Source organism: Mytilus edulis, chromosome 2, assembly GCF_963676685.1.
Source record: "Mytilus edulis chromosome 2, xbMytEdul2.2, whole genome shotgun sequence".
NCBI lineage: Eukaryota > Metazoa > Mollusca > Bivalvia > Mytilida > Mytilidae > Mytilus > Mytilus edulis.
In genome coordinates, this window is record NC_092345.1 from 106,124,628 (window position 1) to 106,149,583 (window position 24,956).

At 32.1% G+C, this 24,956-nt stretch overlaps 1 protein-coding gene across 2 annotated transcripts; it reads right to left on the reverse strand.

Moving 5' to 3' along the window:
• Positions 1-838: 838 nt before the first annotated feature.
• Positions 839-22,754, reverse strand: LOC139513839 (calpain-9-like). Of its 2 annotated transcripts, none has more exons than XM_071302684.1 (17): positions 22,676-22,754; positions 20,297-20,564; positions 13,231-13,563; positions 12,697-12,828; positions 11,852-12,054; positions 11,033-11,213; positions 10,116-10,181; positions 9,769-9,842; positions 9,242-9,405; positions 8,501-8,602; positions 7,706-7,806; positions 7,087-7,286; positions 4,163-4,236; positions 2,937-3,047; positions 2,352-2,425; positions 1,522-1,748; positions 839-1,204 (listed from the first exon to the last, which is right to left on the reverse strand). In XM_071302684.1, the coding sequence occupies exons 2-17, from the start codon at positions 20,534-20,536 to the stop codon at positions 1,189-1,191; spliced, it is 2,298 nt and encodes a 765-aa protein (XP_071158785.1). In that variant the 5' UTR covers positions 20,537-20,564; positions 22,676-22,754; the 3' UTR covers positions 839-1,188. The 2 variants fall into 2 exon arrangements, with proteins under 2 accessions (XP_071158785.1, XP_071158786.1); XM_071302685.1 differs by having other exon boundaries at positions 22,615-22,692.
• Between the last annotated feature and the right edge of the window lie 2,202 nt (positions 22,755-24,956).

Sequence of the window (24,956 nt, forward strand, 5' to 3'; positions counted from 1 at the left end):
ATTGTAAAAAGCAATCCTCAATCAAGAAAATCATAATATGAAATGCAAGCTCTGGAATATCGTTTCAACTAGGAGATATATACCCCATAAGCAGGCAAGGCTGGAATATTGCTATATAGAAATGAAAAATTATAATTGGTATGATTGAATCTTCTTTTTTGTCGGAAAGTTTTGTTATAAATATCAATGTCGATTTCAAGATATTTCCCTCAGTTTTAGTAGTAACCCGGATTTGGTTTTTTTTTTCTCAATCGATTTATGAATTACGAACAGCGGTATACTACTGTTGCCTTTATCTATAGGTCAATATATCCGGCAGATTTATCTGTATCTGTTGTATTTTTTCCAATTATATAGATATAGTATAGATGCTTTCAACGTAAAAACCAAACATCAAATATTGAGTGAGAGAATATTACTATAGAACGAATTGATGTGAGATAGTATTTACGTAACATTACATCATCTCGGTGCTTGATTATTAAAGAAAAATAAATTATTTACATCATAATGGTAGATTGCGGCGATGCTGGAATATTGCTACATAGAAATGAATAATAACAATTGGCATACTGAAATAAGTTTTGTTTCAATATACATGGCAGATTTATCTGTATCTGTTGTGTTAATTTAAGTTATATTGGATAGATGCGTTCAACGTAGTCACCAAACTTTCAGTTATTTGGTGAGAGGACAACTAAAAGAGCGTCACATAAAGTTTTTCAAGTAGCAATGAGTTAATGTGAAACAACGTTTGATGCATTTACGTAACATTACACCATCTCGTCGCTATTTGTTGTCAATACAATACAATACAGCAGCAATAAAAAGAAATTGCATTTTTAATCAAATAATATGTTAAAGAAAATATCACAGATGAGTCAATTATGAAATACTTTTTTAAATTCAAAGATTGTCGTATACAAATCCGGTTTTGATTGAAACCTGATGCATATTTTCCATCTAGGATGTATTTGTGTATAACAAGAGGTAACCTGGTTATTTATCAATTGCTGATGATTATACTACTGTAGGAGAGCAGGAAGACAGTTTCTATGTCCTAGTTTAGTATGCATGTTTAAAACATCCCTATTTCAACGTTCAACAATATCCTTCCATTTCAGTATTCATCTCAGGAATTAGATATATTTGCTCCACCATTTAACAATAAATATCCTTTGTCTCCTTTTATACGTGTGCTGATCTGAAAGAAAAATTAAAAAAAACTATGCTACTCAGTGTTTATATTTGTCCTTTTGCCACTTAACGTGTGTGTGATATTTGTTACTCGCTCTCATCTGCTTTAAAATATGGGTACAGAAAACTTCAAACTTCATCAATTGTTTAAATTTATGTGCTAATATTACTTTTCAGGTCTCTTACTTTTCATGACAAACAAACATTAATAAGACTAAACTAACGATGTATTAGTTCGTTTGTCTTTTTGGTAAAGCACATATAAAATGAAAGTGTTGTTTTAATTAAATGTAAATTCCTGTTATGACTTTTATGATAACTTACTCCATTTCAATTGGACATTCTGAAAAAATTGCCACAGAAAAATCGTTTTCATCCGCTTCACTATCACAGTGAATAAGAAGTAAATATGTTCCCGGGTAAACCGTGTAACATGTGTCTACAGAAGTTCCGAATTGGAAAGGGCCATCACCACCCTCACTGTCTCTAATAGCATTGCCATAGTTTTCATTCAGCCAGTCGTAATCAGCAGGGAAAATATCTCCAGGAGCCTGTAAATTCAAGCATGAAAAAAATAATCACATTTTAAATGATAGATTTATAGTTTTCAGATACTTTTCTTTGTCTGATTTTATATTTCATGTTTTCTCATGAATATTTATGAAGGACTTCTAGGAAGGGTATATTTCGTTCAAGCCATCAGAGGCATGATTGGCGAAATGAGAAATTTCCTTTTATTGTCTCTCATTTTCAAGGTGTTATTCAAGAATTTAATCAACCCTTTTTTCGTACAATTAATCACGGGTGCATTTGAATCTACATCTATAGCTAAAGCGATATTTTTTCTTATGAGCGGGTGCTTCGAAATTACAATCTCATCGCAGGGAGAACAACCTTGATATCTAATGTGCTCAACATTATTCAGTTTGAAAGACTATTGATAATCTGTTTTTCGCTATTGCTTACGACATGCTTGATACTTACAATGACAACGACAATAAAATACTCGAAAAAACATAAGTACTAATCGTGCACCACTATACTAACGTTACATAAGTTTAGGGTCAAAATCACGAATTTCTTCGATATTAAAACAGATGGACGAACTTTTAGTATGCTTTAAATTCTTGTGAAAATTTAAAAGATACACTTACTTCAAACAATTTAATACCAAGTGCAAATCCGTCATCCTTTTCTGGTTGCATGACTTCAACCCTTAATGTTTGTTCTGAAATAGTTTGAGGTTAACATTAATAATCAACGATCGTGTTCAAAGATGTGTCAATCCAAACCTTTTTTTTTTACTTTTGAATAAGAAAAGTTGTACTAATTTTAACAATTGTATAACTTTGACGCGATTTGTAATAAAATAAATGCTAAATAAACTCATCATAGATACCAGGATTAAATTTTTCATTTACAACAGACGCGCATTTCGTCTTCAAAAGACTCATCAGTAACACTCAAATCCCCCCCCCCCCCAAAAAAAAAACCCGTTTAAAGGTCAAATAAAGTACGAAGTTGAAGAGCATTGAGAACCAAAATTCCTAAATGTTTTGCCAAATACAGCTAAGGTTATCTATTCCTGAGGTAGAAAAGCCTTAGTATTTCAAAAATTCTGAACTATATTGTTGTCTACATAATAAATAGTTTGTGTTTTAATTTGTGTTTTAATTTATGTTCTTACATTTTGCTATTGAGGGTTATTTACAAATCATTTACATGCTTTCAGTTCTTACCGTCATTGACTGTCAATAGATATTGCGGATTATTTGCAAATCCTTCACACGCTATCTGTCCTCCAGCATTGACACCACTTTGGAATGCACCAACTGAACATTTTGTACATTCTAAAATGAAACTTTTTATTTATATTGCTATAGAATTTTGTATGAAACCCAATGAATGACATTTTTTTTTTATTAAAGATCGCAAAGTTGTCACCTGTTCAGCATATTTTCTAAATTTATTGACTATAAGCACTATATTTTTGTTTTATCCTTTTTGTACTTGTGATTTTTGGCCTTATGCAATACTGGTCCAGGAGTTTTTTACAATTAATATAAGTGAGTACAAAATTTACTAGATTGTAATTTTGTTATGTGTGAGTACAAAATCTATTATAGCGTAATATAAGTATATGTAAGTACGAAACTAACTATAACGTGATTTTAAGTTTGTATTAGTACAAAGTATAGTTCAACTTTATTTTACATTGTGTTGGTACACAGTTCATTGTATTGTGATGTGTAGCTTCAGACTTACTATTTAGTAAAGAGTTTACTGCAAAACGTGATTTTAAATAAATGATAGAACAAATTCGGATAACGTGATTTTAGTTTCTGTGAGAATAAACCTCACTATAGGGGATTAAGTATGTGTGCAAATAAAAATTATACGTACAATTAATAATAGTTATCAAAGGTACCAGGATTATAATTTAGTACGCCAGACGCGCGTTTCGTCTACACAAGACTCATCAGTGACGCTCATATCAAATTATTTATAAAGCCAAACAAGTACGAAGTTGAAGAGCATTGAGGATCTATAATTCCATAAAGTTGTGCCAAATACGGCTAAGGTAATCTATTCCTGGAATAAGAAAATCCTTAGTGTTTCGAAAAATTCAAAGTTTTGTTAACAGTAAATTTATAAAAATGAGTGGGAGTACACAATTTATTTCATGATTTTGTCGGTGTTAGTACAAAAATTACTAAAACAAATTCAAACAAAACGTTGTAAATTGCATGTGTTCGAATCGCTTTTATGGGTGTACCTTCATCAGGAACACTGAAAGCGAATATGTGAAAACTAAGAAACGAAACAGTAGAACATCCTCATAACAAAAAATCACATAAAAGTAGCCAAATACATCTCAGGTTATCTTTTCCAAGTAAGTTAATACATGATTTAAGTATGTGAGTGTCGTAAGGTGAATTTTAGTATATGTTAGTACAAAACTTACTAAAACGAGAGTTTTCCGCTGGATCATCGCCATTTCTACCCCTTCCTGTCATGATAGTAATGTTGTCTACTTCACTGAAATATAATGATTGCTTTAATCAATAGTAAGGCTATGATCAAATGCATTCCAAATAATGAGATGTTTTAATAGTTGTCTAACCAATAACATGACAGATAGGATGTATATTTCACTGATATTTAATAATTGTTTTAAAACTGAAAACTACAACACTTTTCTTGATATACCTTTATCGGAAAGGTCCAAAACCGAAAAATTGGAGGCAAAAAATGTATAAGAAACGTAACAGCTAAACAGAAATATGACCAAAGATAAACTGAAGTGTTAGCAATAGCAATCTCGCTTTTCAATTCTACTTTGACTGAATGGTTTGAAACCTAAGTTTCTAAATCATTTCTAAATTTCTAAACGAGTAGAGGAATTCAACAGTTTGTTATAAGTCAGGTTAGTACCGACGTATCGACTAGTGATCTAGTGATACCCTCGAAGAATGTTAGTCCACCATAAGTGGTACCGACAAAGGTCTGTAAAAATAAGAAAACAACTTTTTGTAAATTTCATCTGATCATACACATTACATAATATATAGAATGAATATTTTACTGAAATTAAATGATTGCTTAAACCTATATCATTACAGAAAGTATACCTATTTCAAAAATTCAGGCGTTCACAAGGAAGACTAACACGTAAAATACAATTCTGTATATGTTTTACATATATAAAAAAAGAAATTAACTAAAATCACAAAAATACTGAGCTCTGAGGAAAGTTCGCTAATATATTAGTAAAAACACAACAAACACATCAAAGGAATGGATAACAACTGTCCTATTCCTGACTTGGTACAGGCATTTTCTTATTTAGAAATTAGTGAATTAAAACTGGTTTTAAAGCTAGCTAAACCAGTAACTGGTATGACAGTCGCATCGAATTACATTATATTGACAACGATGTGTGAACAAAACTTACAGACTTATAGGTAAAAATTTTAAAAATAGGGGTACCACAGTCAACATTGTGTTAATGTGTTAATCTTAATCACTTTAAAAACAAACACATATGTGACAGAGAAGCACAAAATGGCAGAAAGACCAAGCATATTAGCAAAAATTAAAGACAAGAAAGCGCAAATTTACCATAGTACAATTACACAACGACGGAATGTATAAGTACAGAGCCAAGTCATAAATGTATTAAAGAAACATAAAAAGGCATATACTAGTAGGCAAAGTACATTAGCAAAAATGAAACACAAGCATACAAAAATGATTTACAATAGTACAATAACGGGATGTATAAGTACAGAGCCACGTCATATGTTTTAAAGAAATAATTAAAGGCACATAGACAAAGCACATCAGCAAAATGAAAGACAAGAATACAAGAATTATCATAGAACAATAACACAACATGACGGGATATACAAGTATCGATCCACGTTAAATGGATATCAATAAAAACAGACTAAACAGTGCAAGCAATTTTCATAAAAACAAATAAAAGAAAAGTATAACACGTTATTAAAATGACAAAAACGTTAGCACGTAATAGCGTTAATAATATTTAGAAACTGATATTGATAAAAAATCTACTTAATAGCAAACTTTAACTGTGTTTTAATATGTAATGACGTTACAACATCTGATATAGAAAAAACGGAAGGTTTGTGGTAACGTAAAACTGGTTTGCACCCGTCAAACAGTATTTGCATTGGGGAACATATGTTGTTCGATGTTGTTGTATTTGTTTCATTGTACGTGTATACTATTCAAGGAATCGAGTGTTAGTGCTTCAATTGACACGATAAAGTCAGTAACATGCCTGAATTTACAGTGTATGGGCAGTATTGATGGGAGAAAAAGCCAGATACACCATTTTGTATGAATTTCACTGATAGGAGAAAAAGACAGAAAGATTGCATGGACGGGATAAGAGATTTTTTTCTATGTGCATTATTGATAGGAAAAAAGCAACAAAGTACTAGTACTACAAAAATCAGCAATAAAAAACAGACATTATTGATAGTGTCAAATTGCACCCCAGTATATAGATAATACCGGTAGGAGAAGAACCAGAAGAAAGACATACCATTGTATAAAAAGTATTGACAAGATAAGATTCAGTAGGATTCTAGGAACAGCATTGTCATGAAATACGCAATTCATGTACCTTATTGTTCAAACGTTCCTGATTAAAAGAGCCACACAGATGTTTTTGTATGGACAGTATTGACAGGAAAATAAGTAAGATCTAACATACTGCATGGTAGCATTGAAAGGAAAATCAGTAAGATCTAACATACTGCATGGTAGCATTGACAGGAAAATAAGTAAGATCTAACATACTGCATGGTAGCATTGAAAGGAAAATCAATAAGATCTAACAAACTGCATGGTAGTATTGACAGGAAAATCAATAAGATCTAACATACTGCATGGTAGCATTGACAGGAAAATCAATAAGATCTAACATACTGCATGGTAGCATTGACAGAAAAATCAATAAGATCCAACATACTTCATGGTAGCATTGACAGGAAAATCAATTAGATCTAACATACTGCATGGTAACATTGACAGGAAAATCAATAAGATCTAACATACTGCATGGTAGCATTGACAGGAAAATCAATAAGATCTAACATACTGCATGGTACCATTGACAGGAAAATCAGTAAGATCTAACATACTGCATGGTACCATTGACAGGAAAATCAGTAAGATCTAACATACTGCATGGTACCATTGAACGAAAAGAGTTGGAAAGTTTTGTCATTGTATAGGTCGCATTGTCAAAAGACTTTGTCATTGGTGTATATATATTATATAGATAACTTGTAACGCAGTAATTAGCAATTTTAACGTATTATCTATATTGTTTGCATTATCAAACATAAAACCTACTGAGGATTTGACAGAGGACCGGCGGTAAAAAATCTGATCAGGAACTCTTTTTCGTATCCAGCTTCCAATGTTGAGGGTATAGCCACATATGAACCCGGTTCAACGAGGAATCTGTATGTATTTTGTACATTCCCCATGTATAGATTAGACTTGTCACCTAACAGTTCCAGGGAAACGCAATGGCCGTTTCTGCTAAGAACCTACAATATAAATTAGTTCGGATACCATATAAACATTATTGGTGATGACCTTCACAAAACTCCTACTAAGGAATGTTCAAACACCGTTACGCCTTGTCTTGATTATATATAGCCATTTTCGTGCGAGGTATGCTATATAAAATCAAAAGCCGTTGAGTTTTTTTTCAAATGGATTAAAACAAAATCTACCACTCTTTATGGACTTCTAAATGTTTGGAATACACATTAAAAGATGATTACACCTTCAAGATGTCATATTCGTAAAGATATTTATTCATATTTCTGTAAATTAGCCAAACAAATCTATGAGTAAGTAAATAAACAGCAACAAATACACAGCAATACTCTACTAGCTTAGTTTACATTATGCGAAACACTCAAACACATTATATGTATTGATGACAGACTGAAGGACATACCTTGAATAGATCACATCTTACATCAGCAGTATCGTCCCTACTTTCTAATGTTCTTTGTACTATTTGCACAACAAGAGCAACTTTACCTTCATCGTCCATTGCTACAATTAGAAATACATGTACAAAACAATAAGCACCAAACATAGTAAAGTTATATGGGTCACATATAGTATCACATATATTGTTATCATAATAAATTTACTGTTTACAAAACTTAGATTTTTTCGAAATACAGATATAGATTACCCTCGATTACCTTGCATCCTCAGTGCTCTTTAAAATTTGAATTTGATTTGTATTTCGAACGTCACTTATGATTAAACTTGTGAATAAAACCATCGTAGGGCGGGCAACATTTCAATTTTGGTATTTATGAGGTGTTTTTTTTATCTTTTTCTAGCCAGTTTGTTACCCCATTTTGTTTTTTGTCCATGGATTTATGAGTTTTGAACAGCGGTATACTACTGTTGCCTTTATTTAGCATCATTCAGAATTTTTATAACTTAAAAACATTGACAACTCATAAATTTATCTTCACGTCTTCAGATTATGCAAACAATTTCGATATACGGAATACATTAAATTTGAAGATAGAATAATTGATAATCTCCATTTTTTTCACATATCTTATATCAAAATTTCTAAGGAGTATTAGCTTTTTTTTTAAACTTTTTTGGATTCGAGCGTCACTGATGAGTCTTTTGTAGACGAAACGCGCGTCTGGCGTATATATAAAATTTAGTCCTGGTATCTATGATGAGTTTATTAAGTATACATTTTTACAGTGTGTATTACCTTCGTCACCGAGTGTAACACTGTAACATGGATTCTTTGTTCGTTGTTCAAATCCACCATTCTTTCCATCTCGCCAATCTCCATATATACACGTAACATAGTCTGAGTGATAAAAAAAAAAAGGAAAACATATTAAACTATGTGTTTCTCACTTTTACAGCTTACTATACAGTATGTGTTGAACTCATTGGTTAAAGCTGTATGGGGACATATCATTGTTAGCCTCGGTATTTATTGTTCCAAAGATTGTCTGTTAAAAACAGGCTGTGATTATTCATAATATTTAACAATTAACTTAATAGCCTGTCTCAAGATAGAAATTCAAAGAAACGAAATTTAATCTGAATTGTTCATCAATCTTTATGTTTTGATTATACATAATTGTTCTTAGCTACACGCTATTGTTAATCGCTCAGCTGTACTTTTTAGCATGTGTAACCATCATGGCAGCGTTGTAAAGGGATGATGACAACATATATCTCAAAGATCTTCCGTCAAATAGATTTGATCTTTATCTTTCCTTTTCTATGCTGAGACTTCAAATTTAATTCTGCCATTTATTAAGTGTAATATAGCGTCATTCCCTTGAAGGTTTTCATATTTAAATCCAATGTCAATATGATAATGTATTCATCATTTTATATTGTTACTTTTTGATTATCCATCGTGCATTAATTTGGGACTTTTTTGTGCTTTTACATCTCTGCTGTATACGGGTACTTTATTGTTGCTTATTCTTACTTAACATATTAGGGTTTCCATCTCTGTCAAAATCCGGTGTTAGATTACAAATGGTACAATCCTCAAAGTATCCAAGGAAATCATTAATATCCATATAAAATTCTCCGTCGTCTTTTGAAGGTGGCGGAACACAGTCTGATGGGGCCGAATCCCATTCAGGGCTCCTAAAAATGCATCTCATCCAGTTAGAAAAATGTAGCCACATGATATTTATTCTTTAGACCGCAAATTCCGTATAATTAAATATATAGTATCCCACAACATCATTAATATATGATTAAAATAAACCTGTGATGTTGGTTAACAATTGAAGACAACACGCTCCGATCATCAAATATCACATGTCAATCAAGTTTGCCGTTTTGGAATAATAATAAACCATTTACATAGCATTGTACTATATTCTGAAGATTTGTAAATTGTTTTAAACTATTTTTAATTGAATTTAAAGTAAGAGTTTAATAAATAAATTTTAATACTTTTTCAACAACGTATGTAAGTCATCAAAAACAAAAAGAAATACTTACCCATCGCTCCATGGGCCGTTCCATTCTCCGTTGCCCCAGGGATTTCTTATTCTTAATAACTTGGCACCACCTACCTTTAAATGAAAAAAAAACCCAACGTTACCAATTATAAGTTATAGTATCAGTAGTAAATAATGACAGTATAATTATTATATTTAAAACATTAATATATTAAGTAATACATTCTCATATGAATTAAACACCGATCATGTTTGTCACAGTTCTTTGAGATACAATATTTTGTAGGCCGATTCCAATCAACGAAATTTGATTTTTTAATCTGTTTATTTTGTTAATATCCACCCTAAACCAATTTCGGAATGTACACTGAACAAAGATGAACTTACGACAAAAGCTCCATTCATGGAGTAAGCATGACCTCCTACCAATCCACATTTACCATCATTTTTACCCTGCAATGCCATAAATGAATATGATTAATAATAAGATTCTTTCTTTTTCATAATTGTTCTACATTGTTTTTGAGACATATACTGATAATATTTGTTCAAGATATCTAAAGAAAATGTTTAATAATATTTGTTCCATGTTGCCTATGAGACATGAATATTGCTTGTTCTAGATTGCTGATAGAAATGTACATGTTCATATATAATATTAAATATAACGATGTTCACATTTAGATCAGCGGAGGTAGATTTATTCAAAACCTCGTCTTATAGATCCAAACTTACACCATAACACTATTGTAATGGCCTTAAAATATTTTGATTCTGTGGAATCATCTACTAGTATGTCAATGTCAAATGAATATTTATCGATATGGCAATATTGCTTATGAGACAAAAATCCATTATGATATTTGAACAGGTCACTGTGTGGTCTTCAACAACTAGTAAACATCTTGAAGATGTGTTAAAAAAAATCAAGAAAAAATCAAAAAAAAATCGGTAAAGACCAATTGCAATGGTTGAAAATATATATCTATGAATTGGTGCAAAAGACGGTTTTAACTGCTGGTGAACAGGTCAACCTACGCTTTACTAATTTTTTTTTTTTTTTTTGTGTTTTTCTTTAAAAAAAAATTATTTAATGACTTTGATGTTTTCTCATCGGCGTGTACATATAATACCTTTTTTTTTTTTTTTTTTTTTATATATTAAACTGTTTGTAATCGATTAAGCTCTTTCTTCGATGACTTTAATCATTATAAAAAAAGCCAGATTTTTTGTTATACATCATACAACATAGTCGTGTGTTTTATACTAAATTTTTAAGATAAATAAATGTTTGATGTTCATACCGGAACAGCACACCCAACCATAGTAGTAGGGCATTGGAAGGCATTATGTAACCGTTGGAACAATCGTTCAGACGAAATCCTTTTCTTCCTGAAGTCAATCATCTCTGCTACTCCTCCTGTTAAGTTCATGAAGGAGTCAGCTGTTAATCCTGCTGTTATTTCTTCATAAGATCCATATAATCTGTTGAAATTTACTTTTTTAATTTAAAAACGTTAGATAAGAATTTCGAAACAAGTCGAAGACTTTATAAACACTACTGTATGGATCTTGTTTTGTTAGAGAAATACTTCTACAGTCAGAACAAAAGTTATGAATGAAAATTTGCACACGAGGATCGATGAGAGGGAATTTCGGAAAATTTGGAATAAAGTATAGCATTAAAAACATAATATCCGCACGGAGTCATTGTTTAACTTTTTTAAAAATATAAACAAATATGATTTATATGAGAGTGATACTTATGATATCGATTAAGATGTTAGCAAAACGTCTTCCAATTCAATTTTAATCAAAAGTATAATAGCTGACTAAAATTCAAAGCTATAAAAATATTGGGAATAACAAATCGTTTGGTGACAGACGATATGATTGTAAATGAATACATTTATTCTTCTTTTAATTGTATGAAAGATATTGATGTGTTTATATTTGATATTTTTTTTTATACGTCCTATTACTCTTTTGTCATGTCTCGGTAAGATTTTCACTTCAATTTTGATCACTAAATCATGTTATTATCTTGATGAGTATTCTATTCTACTAGAAAATCAAGCATGTTTCGAAATTAATATTTGTTAGAAAAAAGCCATTAGACTTACTTTGCAAAAGCCTTTTCCAGGAGAGCCACCCACATCTCATTTGGGTCTGTTGCAGAGTGAGCCCCAGCTATATTTGTTTCATACACAATAGGTAGAAAGTCATCAATATAAGTATCATTCCAGGCACCAAATCTCCAGAACCTAGAATGAAATATCCCATCATAGTCATCCGAACCTATTTTGTAAGCATCCCCTGGAATTACCTGTAATATAAAAGGAGAAAATGATTTGATAGTTTACATCCTGCGACCCACCTTGTTTCTCTCTGCTTAAATTTCACTGAATACTTCTTGAATGTACTGAAACTTGATTACAAAGTAGGTCTTTTAATTAAGGAATATTTGTATCGATTCACTGGCTGCTGGGTTTTACCTTCAATAGTTGAAAGTCCACCAGCAGCTTTAAATGCCTTAGTGCAAATATAAAGTACAGGACACTGAGTTTCATGAGAACGAAGCGTGATTTTTTTTAAGGTTTTCTTGAATAAAAAGGTCCACAAATATACCAATAACTATACATTTAACGCAAAATGTACATACACAAAAACAACCGAACCCGTCTACAACTACATAATTGATGAACTCAAATAATTACAGACAGCATAATTCATCCAAGTTAAACTAAAAGGTTATAATATGGACTCTGTACCCCTGTTTACCATTGATCCAGCGGTGTCGTGTCAATGGAAGTATACCCTCACATAACCGATTTCTTAAATAAACTTTACCTGTTGCGCTTGACAAGGGTAAACCTTATCTATGAGACAATTTTTCGATTTCTGAATTGTTTTTGAGTTTTTAGTTGTTGAACATATCAATATTTCGGTTATGATTATGCCTTCTTACCCTTCGTAGTAATCTTGGTTTGTCTGCAATGTTGGCAACCATAGCCAAAAACCAACAAGTGCCGACTTCACCTTGTCCAATGTCAAATCTAGTCGTCCCCTCTGAAAAGAGAACAGGTTCTTCTGCGACATCCTGTAAAAACAATGTTTTAATTTATTTTTTAGGTGAAAAAAATAGGAATTAAGTAAACATTGTATTTTCGTGTTTTGTTATTTTTTTTTTCGCGATATATGTCGATGTTTGTTGTAAAGCTGGTATAGCGGCTTGTTACTTGGTGTCTGGTAATTGTCCATTGTTGATGAAGAACTCTTAATATCGAGTAACTTGAGTTTATTGATTGATGCCTTTTAAACATAAGTATTACAAGTATACTCGTACATAAACATCCATACTTCCTACACCATATAAATCAGGGAATGCATATACATGTATATAGTTTCATTTATTCTCCAGATTAAATCACTTCAGAAATGCATATAATGATATAAACTATACAATAGACAGAAATGGAATAAGTGTGCAATGGCTACAAACCATAGGTCTTTTCCATTCCAAATCGGATCTTTTAGGAAATGCAACATCCACAGTGAATTCGTAATCAGTATACAGATCTCCGTAAGGATTGGGAGGTTCCTGTGTGGGAAAATCTGCAGACGATGTCCGAAAATCTAAGAACAGTTCATGTGTTCCAATGTCTGTTGGTACATACTCGGCTAACGTGAAGTCTGGCAGCCCAGGTAACATCATATCGTCAGTATTGTAAAGGTCAACTCCACTTTTGGCATCACTGCTTTTAACTCCAACTGGGCCATTTTTATCGGCACTTTTGGGTTTGGCGGCCACAATTGGCACAGGTGCTGATTTATTCTTAAAGAAAGATAAATTTAGTTAGTACAATGTAAAAGAACATTGCTGTTAGTCTTTTCATCCATCAAATTTCAGATATACTTGTAAACTCACTGTACAGAAGTAATTAGATATAGGAAGCCTTCGTGAATTAATTCACGGTATTGTCATGCTAGTGAATCTTACTCATAACAAGATACATGTAATTTGGTTACACAAAAAAAAACTGCTAAACAAGAAGAAAAAACCCTCGATTGAATGTACAGGCGCATGCAATGGTTCTTGAATTTTCAACTAATGTATGTGCACATGTGTTCTCCCTAACAAATGTAACTTGGATTTTTTAGGTGTTAGAGTTATTTTCGGTAAAACTAAAACATCAATCTCGTCTAAAATGTGGGCGTCAACTCTTTTTTCGTTCTCACAGGGTATTTATCTACAAGAACAAATGCAACCCTAATCGCAAGCATCATAAAACTGCTTTCTCACAAGCAAATAATCGTGCAAAAGACAAATTTAACTGTTTTACTGTCAGTCATATATTTGGAAAAAAATATTTATACACATGAGACTTACAAATCATGTAACAAATGATAGCGAAGTCTAAAAGTTTTACATATTTGAGGACTATACAAAAGAGGAGGAATATATCAAAAGGAGAATCAATACTCATTAGTCGGGGATAGTTCCACATGAGTTCTATACTTTGATATGTTTAGAAAAGTAGGTAAAAATCACAAGATATACCATCAAGAAGTTACAATACACAATCAAACATTTGACTACAAAGCATACCGTTGCGATCTAACAGGACACACGTAATTTGGCTAATAGGCCGACTGTCATGAAATAACACAAGCACACATTTGCCCATAGCCAGGCATACGAGAACTAGTAGAGCACAAACAATCATTTTACCATAGCCAGAACTTTGAGAACTTTTTTCCACTAGCAGACATTTAACTACATGGCAGACCCTATTGAAATAACAATATATTTATAATCATTTGATCACGAGGTTTACCGTCGATAAGTAACAATCCACAAACTATATTTTGACCTCAAGGCAAACCGTTGCGACCTCAGGTTCAGAACTATATGAATAAGGACGAAGATACCAAAATGAAAATCAATACTAATCAGTCGGTGAAAGTTATACATGAGTTCTATACTTTTCACTTGGTATGTTTAGGTAAAAATTCACAGGACCGACCGTCGCGAACTAATAGACCTCAAGCACACATTTGGCCATAGCCAGGCCTTCGAGAACGAACAGTGCATGAGCAAACATTTGACCATAGCCAGGCCTTTAAGAACTTCAGTCCACAATCAAACATTTAACTACCAGGTAGACCGCCACGAAAAAAAGTATATAAGCAACCATTGACTACAAAGCAAACCACCAATGGCTTTCACAATGGTTAGAAATAACATCCTGCAATCAAACACTGACTTCCGGCTATACCATCAAGGACTAACAAACTAGTACAAGTAAACATCCAATGCTAGCCGGAATTTTGATGACTTAACAACCAACAAAAACATAGATTACCCGTCATTAGACCGCGGAAAAAAGAAAAGTTCCCAGCAGTATGAATCCAGCGGAAATTAATCTGTTTTTTTTTTTTTAAATTCGTTCGATTATCTGCATCCAGAGTAACCAAAACCAATGGATAGGCAAAAGATACCAAAACACATCAAATTCATGAGTGAAAATACCACGATGCCATGACAAAAACGAAACAGACCAAAACACAAACAAAATAACACAACACGACATAGAAAAAGAATAACTGATAAAAACGAACCCCACCAAACATGAGGTTGATCGCAGGCAGATTCTGCTATACCAGTGGCACCCGTGGTGTTGCTCGTTTAAGTACAAACCTGGTGATAATTCTAATTCGGTGGGTCACATTTGAGAAAAATAGGACAGGAGAGAAATTACAATAATTGGAAAATGTCAGTCGTCATATGTGAAACAGCTATTCCATAATTATAAACCAATTAGTGCTGTGTCTGTTACGAAGGTATGACTTAACTCCACTGCTTGGAACTCTTAGTTTAATAGCTTCCTTGTAAGCAGCAACCCTTTATCAAGGAAATCATGTTAGCACATACAAGCCCTTGAATGTCGTATCAGCTGGATGATATATACTACAAATGCACCTGCAACTTTGTTACATAGAAATGGAACGTTCACAATTAGGAAACATAGTCACCAAACTTTGAATATTTAAGTGAGAACACAGAAGCTGGGAATTTACAAAGTTATAAAGGATACTAAATAACCAAAACAAGCAAGAAATTATTCAAAGCCAACTTAGGTCGGATGCACTTTAAGGAGTTACAGTCTAAGTTGTTTCTAGTTGATAAAGTATAAATTTTTACAATATACATTTTGAATTAAAGCTGAAAATAACTTCGTCATCAAGAAAATGATAAAATCCTTTTGTAAAATAAAGAATCGAAAACTAAGTCCAGATGTCCATTCTTGAAGACTTTAATTACAGAAGGTATTCATTCAGCTTTGACGTATATATTTTGAAGGTTATAAACAAGATGGCTATAAAAAATAACTCGAATTAAAACGTAACGTTTAATATAATCTTGCGTAGTGATATAACATACTAATACAATGTTTTAGAATTTTTGTTTTCTCTCTCTTCTACTTTAAACAACAGACTATAGCACTATGTAGAAATACAATATTACATGTAACTAAACTGTTTCATGACACTTTCAAATAAAAATAGTTTCTTTAATATGGCACGTACATTTGATGTTAAGAATCTTTAAGATTTCAAACAAAATTTCATAGATGCTCCAAACAGTATTATTTCTTAATGCAAAATACGACTTTAGGAGTAAAGAAATAAAATAAATGATCGATTATATATGATTGTCAGGTAGGAAGTATACAAAATTGAATGTGTCAAGGAAAAATGTGATAAAGATACACACAGTTTATTTGGTAATACAAAAACGAAAATTGTCCGAGACTTCTATAACACACACATACCCCCAAACAAAATGCTAAATTGAATCAAAACAGCAACTTCAATATTTTTTTGGCTGTAGTAGAAAGCGCAGAGGTAACAAAAGACCAAGAGGGGAAGTACGTTTATTGAAATATACTGGATTATCTATGAAATATTTGTTTTACTTTTTTATTTTCTATTGAATTTAATTAGCAAGTTTTCAATCGAAATTGAAAGGTAATTTCTATAAAACTTGACCTGAATTTTTAAAAAAAGGGAAAAAAATGAAAACTTCATCAAGTACACATACAATTATTAAATAAGATTAAACAAATAATACTTATACTAAGAATCTAGGTTTTGCCACAATTTGCTTTGTTTTATTGGTATGACATTTAAAATGTAGTTACAATTAAACAAACGATAATTTTCATCATAAATTAGCTTCTATTGTTAACAAATTGTTTCTAAAATTAAAATAATTTTGAGGGTATTATTCATAGTGCTGTAAGCTGTTTTTTAGTAGAAGACAACTTACTGCTATAAACAACCCAATTTCTTGGAAGACAGTTAAGCAACACACATATATTCCAGTGGCGGATCCAGGGGGTGGTCCCACGGCGCACCGGACCACCCCCATGACAAACCTCAAATTTGTTTAAAGTGTCTATTTTTTCAATAACTAGCTAATTAACAAATTAACACTTAAGATTAATCCTTTCATCGGACTAATTGGTTATGGATTACCTGGATACCTGGAGGTGTCACAATGATAGAATACGGATCAATCAATGCGTTTCACCTGTATACATGTAATTAAATTGTCAAAACAGCTCGTCAATATGAAGAAATTGACTTCTTATTTTGAAAGGTAAATACAAATTTTTTTTGTATTTTTAAGTGAAGTTTCAATATATAATTGCATTGTGCGACTAACGGAGTCTCGGTTTTAAATTTCATTTATGTACATTTTGAAAAAAACAATCATTATGAATAAATTAAATTAAATTTGTTTATCTATCTCTTTGAGCCCCCCTTTTCCCTCTTTTCCACCAACATCAACAGCAATTCAAGCACTGAAGTTGGTACCGGCATTTGTGAAAAGCGCAACATTTGATGAAATTAAACATTTTGTAGACTTTTACCATATGGATTTGCCGAGTCCATCTACAAAACCAGAAACTGTAGCCGGTGCTCTGAAAGTATGTTGCAAAACAGACTTCCAAATATTTCTGTTATCTTAAAAATCATAGCTACCATGGGGGTGACGAGTTGCGAATGTGAGCGATCCAACAGTGAGTTATCACTTTTAAAAACCTACCCGAGAACAACTATGGGACAATCGCGTTTAAACGGACTTGCGTTGATGCATGTACACTACAGTTTGGAACTAAAAATAAAACAAATTATAGATAACTTTACAAGGAAACACCCGCGACGCATGATGTTGAATGACCTGATAAACGACTCTTTGTTAAATTAGTAAATTTTGAACAATTTTACGTAGAACTATTTTTCCTATTCGCCGGAACATTTTAGCTAAACTTTTTTTACAGCTTGCCTAATTCAGATGACAGTTGCGTGTTGTGCTATTTTAGATTGCAAGATATTGTATAGAGTCTTAAATAAAAATCAGTTTTAAATGTCTTTAAATTCCTTTACCTAGGAATATGTGCATTGCATGGTGTTGTCCAAATTCATGATCTTCCATAATGTCGAAGGTATTTTTTAACCTTTTACATACCATTCAATATTCATTTGGGACCACCCCCAATTTTTTTTCTGGATCCGCCACTGTATTCGTACAGTGTAAGAACAGGTCAAACTTAATGCATTTGACGAGCATCCAAAATAGAGGAAACGTAGCTAGACTTGCCGACAAATTTTGTCATGCAATTTAACTTTAAACTGTAGTGCATATTTTTTTTCCTATTCAAATCGTTGGATTTGTTGTTGAAAGTAATTGACATGTATAAAACGCGGACCGATGATTAGCACAAATTGAATTGATAGAAATGCAAACAATAATGTGAAAACAACCATTCGCTTTCAATAGAAGCAAGATACTAAGAGATCATGGACGAGTATTTCTTATGTCATATATCAACATGTACATTTTTAGAATAAATGTCGATTGAAGGATTAAACACAATTAACTGAAAGACAGATAAGCAATTGTCAAAGAAAAAAAAATTGTCGATAATGCATAAAAAAAAGTCTTCAACGGAAAACATTCGACAAACAATTAACGAATATCCTACTCACAAAGACTGATGGTGATATTGAAATAAATTCCAAATATTAGTTTTGATGATTCAAGATAAGCAAGATTTTACATACACATAACAAGCTAACAAACAAAAATAAATTTAACAAAATTAAATGAAAGACGTGTCCGCCCAGTTCTCCTTTCTGGCACTCCTTTTCTGTTATTTTGTCATAATTCATGGCTGAAAATAAAATAGTGTGCTATAAAAAAATCAGTTGAATAACATCTTAGTTATTATCTTTGTCATTGCTGTAGAGATATATATTTCCTTCAATGATTTTGGCAAAACCCAAACGTTTAAGTTGCGATACTTAACAATGGTTTTAGCTTATTATATGTATGTAAATTATTTTTATCATCATTCATGTTTATAATTCACAAATAGACTTTCAAATTTGTATTAAAGAACATATTGTGACTTGAATGGAGAGTTTTCTTATTGGCATTCATACCACATCTTCGTATGGCTATATATTTTTCAATACAAAAAGGCAAACTTTTTAGAAATCCATGCATTCTTTCTGTGTATTATGAAGATATAAATAAGAAGATGTGGTTTGAGGGCCAATAAGACAACCAGGGATCCAAGTCACAACATGCAACATGTAAAAGTAAAACGATGCAAAGTACGGCCTTCAACACGGAGCCTTGGTTCAAACAAAACAGCAAGCTCTAACGGTCCACCAAAATGACTTGTGAAAACCCATTCAAACATGAAAACGTAGGAATAGAGAGTAGAAAAGGGTAGGTATAAGTCAATCAAAGAGCAACAACACGACACCATTTTGCATTCAAAAACAAAAATACGTTCATCATAATTGACAAACAAATCAAATATTTACAAGATGACAAACTAGTCTACGGATTCATATCTCTAAATTCATATAAAAGACACGAAAAGTATAAAAAAGAATGAGGTACTTCCTGATTGGAATACTGGGTAGTTTCAACATGTAGCATGGTTAATCAAGTGCTTAGTACTTTACTCCTCCTTGTAATCATTATATTATATCAAAACTGATCAAGGAAAAAGAAAGTGCTAACGACTTAAAGGCATTAAAACTATAATATATAAATTGATAAACTAATATAATTAAAAATGGAAATAAGGAATGTGTCAACGAGACAAAAACCCGATCAAAGAGAATAATACAGCCGAAATAAGGGCATAAGTAGTATACCGCTGTTCAAAACAAATAAATCCATGGACAAAAAAAAAATCGGGGTGACAAACTAAAACTGAAGGAAACGCATTAAAAATAAGAGGAGAACAACGACACAACATTAAAATGTAACACACACAGAATCGGACTAAGCATTAGACAAAATCCTATGAGAATAACAAATATAACATCAAACCAAATACATGTCACCAATGGATCTTCAACACAGTGAGAAAAACCCAAACACAATGTGTACTAGTTCCGTGAAAATGAACTTCACACCAAACTCTGAAACCTTTAAATTAACTAAACTATAAAGATAAGGTGACCTTTTTCTTTACCTCGTATGGCGGTGGTGCTTCGTTTGATGAAGGTTGATGTTGTTCTTGTGAATTCTGCTGAGGAGGTGGTGGTTGTTCTTGCGTATTTTGCTGAGGAGGGGGTGATTGATGTTGCGTATTTTGCTGAGAAGGTGTTGGTTGTTGGCTCCTTATATGTGGTTCACTCCTAACATTTTGTTGCCCATGCTGTCCAAGTGATGCATACTGGGTTCCACCATCAGAGGAAGCAGCACAACCCATGATAATTCCCTATTATTTTATTTATTTTCTACAATTTAAAAGACACTACCTTTAAATTCATGATAGTTTTATTTGATTGTTGTTGACATTTGAATGATTTGAAGTGATCGCAAATGAACGCGACTACACAGTGTACAAATTATAGCGACTACACAGTGTACACATTATAGCGACTACACAGTGTACAAATTATAGCGACTACACAGTGTACAAATTATAGCGACTACACAGTGTACAAACAACACTTGAAATCAAACTCCAAACAACTATTCAAGGGTTATCATAGGTCTACAAATCAAGTCTATCAAATTATCTTAATACAAGTAATTAAGAGTCAGTGAAACAATTACCACTCCACACATGAGAACATAAAAAAAGGATTATTTATCCAATGGATAACTATACAAAGAGGGCACATATTATGATCAAAAAGATTCAACAAAGCTACATGTTCAATCTTGAAACGCAGAACCCGAGCTCGAAAATGAAAACGAAATTGGAAAATAAAACATATGTTAGAAAAATATGAATACTACATGTGTCCATCCATTTATAGCATATATTTTTTGAAATTTGAGTTGAACTAGCTATCAGTGACTTCGAATAAGTAAGTCAGTAGTAAAATATCACACAATATCTACTGTTTTGGAGACGAAAACTATTTTCAAAAAACCTATAAAACCAAAGTTCCAGAAAAGGGGTGTTCCTTTTGTCATTTAGTTATTTCTATATAAAACCATAGGTATCAAAAATAGGCGTTCCTTACATGTTTCTATATATACCAGACTAATATCAATTTCAACGATCTTTCTCTTTAACAATCAAATCATTATAGTATTGTCAATTAAGTCTGTAACCAATACATTATTAGTATCAAAACAAACCGGTACATGTCTACTGAAAATAACAAGATAGTCTCGGGAGTTGGTAAGGGTCTAATTGGACAACTCTCGCATTTAGTAATGTAAATCTAGTTTCATTTCTTAATTATGTTAGTTACTACATCACAGAGAAATTGTTCCATAGTTGATAGGGACTTAATTTGACTACATAATCGTGTTCTTTTCAGTTTTGTATTTTTTGTGAATTGTTTTTTTTTTCTTTCAAAAAGAAGGTTCCTAATTAAAAGAGATGCTGTCGGCGGGATATTATTATGAAAAGGTACCAGTTGTTACGTCAAACTCTGTTTGTCTTTTGTTCGATATACGGGGTCGTTTTGCTACTTAAAGTTATCTATAGTCTTTCATAAAACTTATCGAAAAGTGTGAGAGTACTTTGTGTATTTAGTTTTTGTAAAAGTTACTTTTTGTGCGTCTTGCCAATCTAACAAGTCGAGCCATTTTGTACTGCTATTTTTTACAGTTTGTTATAATATTCTGCCGTTACTTTACGGATAAATATTTTTTTTGTTTCTGAGCTGTTAATGTCTTAAACCATCTTTCAATAACTTAGAGTCATTTCAGACCTGCACTTTGTCTTAATCGTGTTTTTGTGAGTTATATTTTTGTTTTGTATCATCTGATGTGTTAAACCCGTTTCAACTCACTTTTATAGGTTATACTGATGTTATACTTTTACACCACTGTCCCAGTTTCAGCGAGGGTTGAGTGAGCTCATCGACATGTTTAACCCGACACATTATGTATGTGTATGTGGTTGTGAACCATCATCCTATTTATTTGTTTTCAGTTTTATTGTTTTTCGTAAATCAAACCGTTGATGTTTTCGTTTGAATTGTTTCACGTTTTGTCAAATCGGGTCCTTTATAGCTAACTATACAATATGGGGTTTGGTAATTGTTAAGATGTGCCATACGGTAACATCAAAGTTTTTAAATGCGTTTTATTTTGACTATGTTGTATCTCATTATGTGTGAGAATAACCAGGAGATATGTCAAACAGTACTAGATTGTTAAGAGTTTGATATTGCTATGCGCTACTTTCGTAATTAGCTATAAAAACACATTAGGAAGTGTTCTTGTAATTGATGTGATGTAATTACCGAGAGAAACTAACACACTGAAAACAGATGAACACTACATAGGATCATTGCATATGTATACATATAGATCTCCTACCTTAAAATGTGTAAAGTATCACAATATTATAAAAAAAAAACCTATTGATATCCATACATACATTATATAATCCTGTATGATGTTTTTAGTGAATCCACTGCCGTTATATTCAATGAACCTTATCTCGTAATCAATAAAAACCACAGCTTTATTTCAATAAAATCATTGACCATAAACTATTTACATATGCCGCTAAGCAACAACATAAACTTTATCAATCAAAGATATTTACTTTTTACTTGTTCATTTTAAATTTTGTTTGGAAATTTATCGGTTATTTAAAAACGAAGACGCAATCGAAAAGCGTTCAATGATTGGAGTCTTTTAAAGGGACGATCTACGTAACTCTGACATTGATACGTATGGTTGTTTAATTCTATAAATAAATTTTAAAAATCGTGATTCAATTATGTTTAGATTATCCTAATGACGTATTTAAGAATTGGAATGTGACATTGCGATATCTATAGAAATCGCACTTAATCTACTCTTTGTAATAGTGATTACTGGAATACATTGACGTACAATTAAAGGCACTTAAATCTAATATATCCTATTGTAAAAGACCACAGAAATATTAAAAAGCAAACCATTTTTTCATTATATCAAATTAAAAATGCTCGACCTTAAGAAAAATTGGTACCCTTAAATGTTAAACTGACATCAAGCTTAATTTTAAATATTAGTCTACTGGTCTACATTCTAATATCAACAGATCTACTTCAGAGTGCATATAAATGCCATCATACATTCTCACTTCAGAGTAGATTTTATCGCCGTTATACATTCTCCAATCAACAGTTCTACTTCAGAGTAAATACTATTGTCGTCATACAGTATACAGCTATAGTGCAGAGTAACTTGTGAGAAAACTATACGCACTACTATTTTTTTTAAATCTAAAATTGATATTTTGTTTAAATTTTATGTTCTTTAAACACTGAAGATGATTTTTGAAACGCCTTTCGACTTAATCTGCTCGCAGTTAATGTTATAATTCTTCAACTAAAAAGACCAATCAAGGGTTTTTGTACGAATGGCACTTACCCGTTTAAATTATGTAAGATTTGATAATAGTAACATGGATTTAAATAGAAGACTACTAATTACCAGATTAGGGATTAGGTCAGTTAGATAGTCTGAGAACATTGTTCTCTGATATTTATTATGTGTTACAATTAAAATGTGTTTAAGATGCTATAGGATTTAAAACTACTAATTTACAATACAGAATTAATTGATAGTTTTGTCATTTCGTATGATTGATTTTGTAAAACTTAACAATTAAGAACGTAAACTGTTGATGGAGAGGTCTTACATGTGCTATTTAGGGAAATTAATCATTCTGATTCATCAATACAAAATATTTGCAAGAATTAAGAAGTTTCGTTTGGTCTTTATGACTTTAAGCGACAAAGCGCGATTAATATCCTATCGGATAAAAGATCGGCTTAAGAAACCGAATAACTTTCAAAGTCATTAGTCGATAATAAACTCACAACACCATCGCAAAAAAAAAAAGAAAAAAGAACAAAAAAAAATATACAAAACACAACATAAAAACTAAAGGTTTAGTAACACAAACACCACCAAAACTAGGTAGGATCTCCAAGTGATCCGGATTGGTAGACATATCCTACTCCGTATTTTGCACTCATCGTATTACTCATGCAAGTACAAACCCGATGGTGAGAATAACTCGACAGTTTATGTTTAGGGAAAAGAATGGCGGAATTGTTGTTACTATCCGTCGTCATCTGTAAACAGATCTTCGGTAACGGTCAACCAACTTATACTGGCCTTAAAATTAGCAAAGGGATGATTTCAACTTCACCACTTGCAACACCTGAGATCACCCCCAGTTTTTTTTAGGGGAGGGGAGGCTTGTTCTATTATTTGTCTGTTTGTCTTTTACCTTTTTGGCTATGGCTTTGTCAGTTTATTTTTTTTTAGTTTGAATGTCCCCCTGGTATCTTTAGCCCTTCTTTTATAAGCTGAAAGTTATATCCAAATGAACCACAGTAGTTTTAGATCGAGCTACTTTCCAAAACAACAAAAACAAATAATCTTGTAAAGCCTATGTAACAGTAGTTTTTCATAAATTTCACAACTGGTGTCATCCGATTGGATTCACCTATGGTAAATCGTAGACATTTCACGTACCTGCAACGTGTATACAAATAAAATTAAGATGATTATCCAAATTCATTATTAGTTGCCTGTCTTTTGAATCGTGTTTTATTGAAGTGTCACATGAAACACATTATAGAGGAACCAGAGTTGTATTTTATAAGTATCAGCCACAATTGTTGCTGCATTCTTTGATCAGGTATGCAGATTCA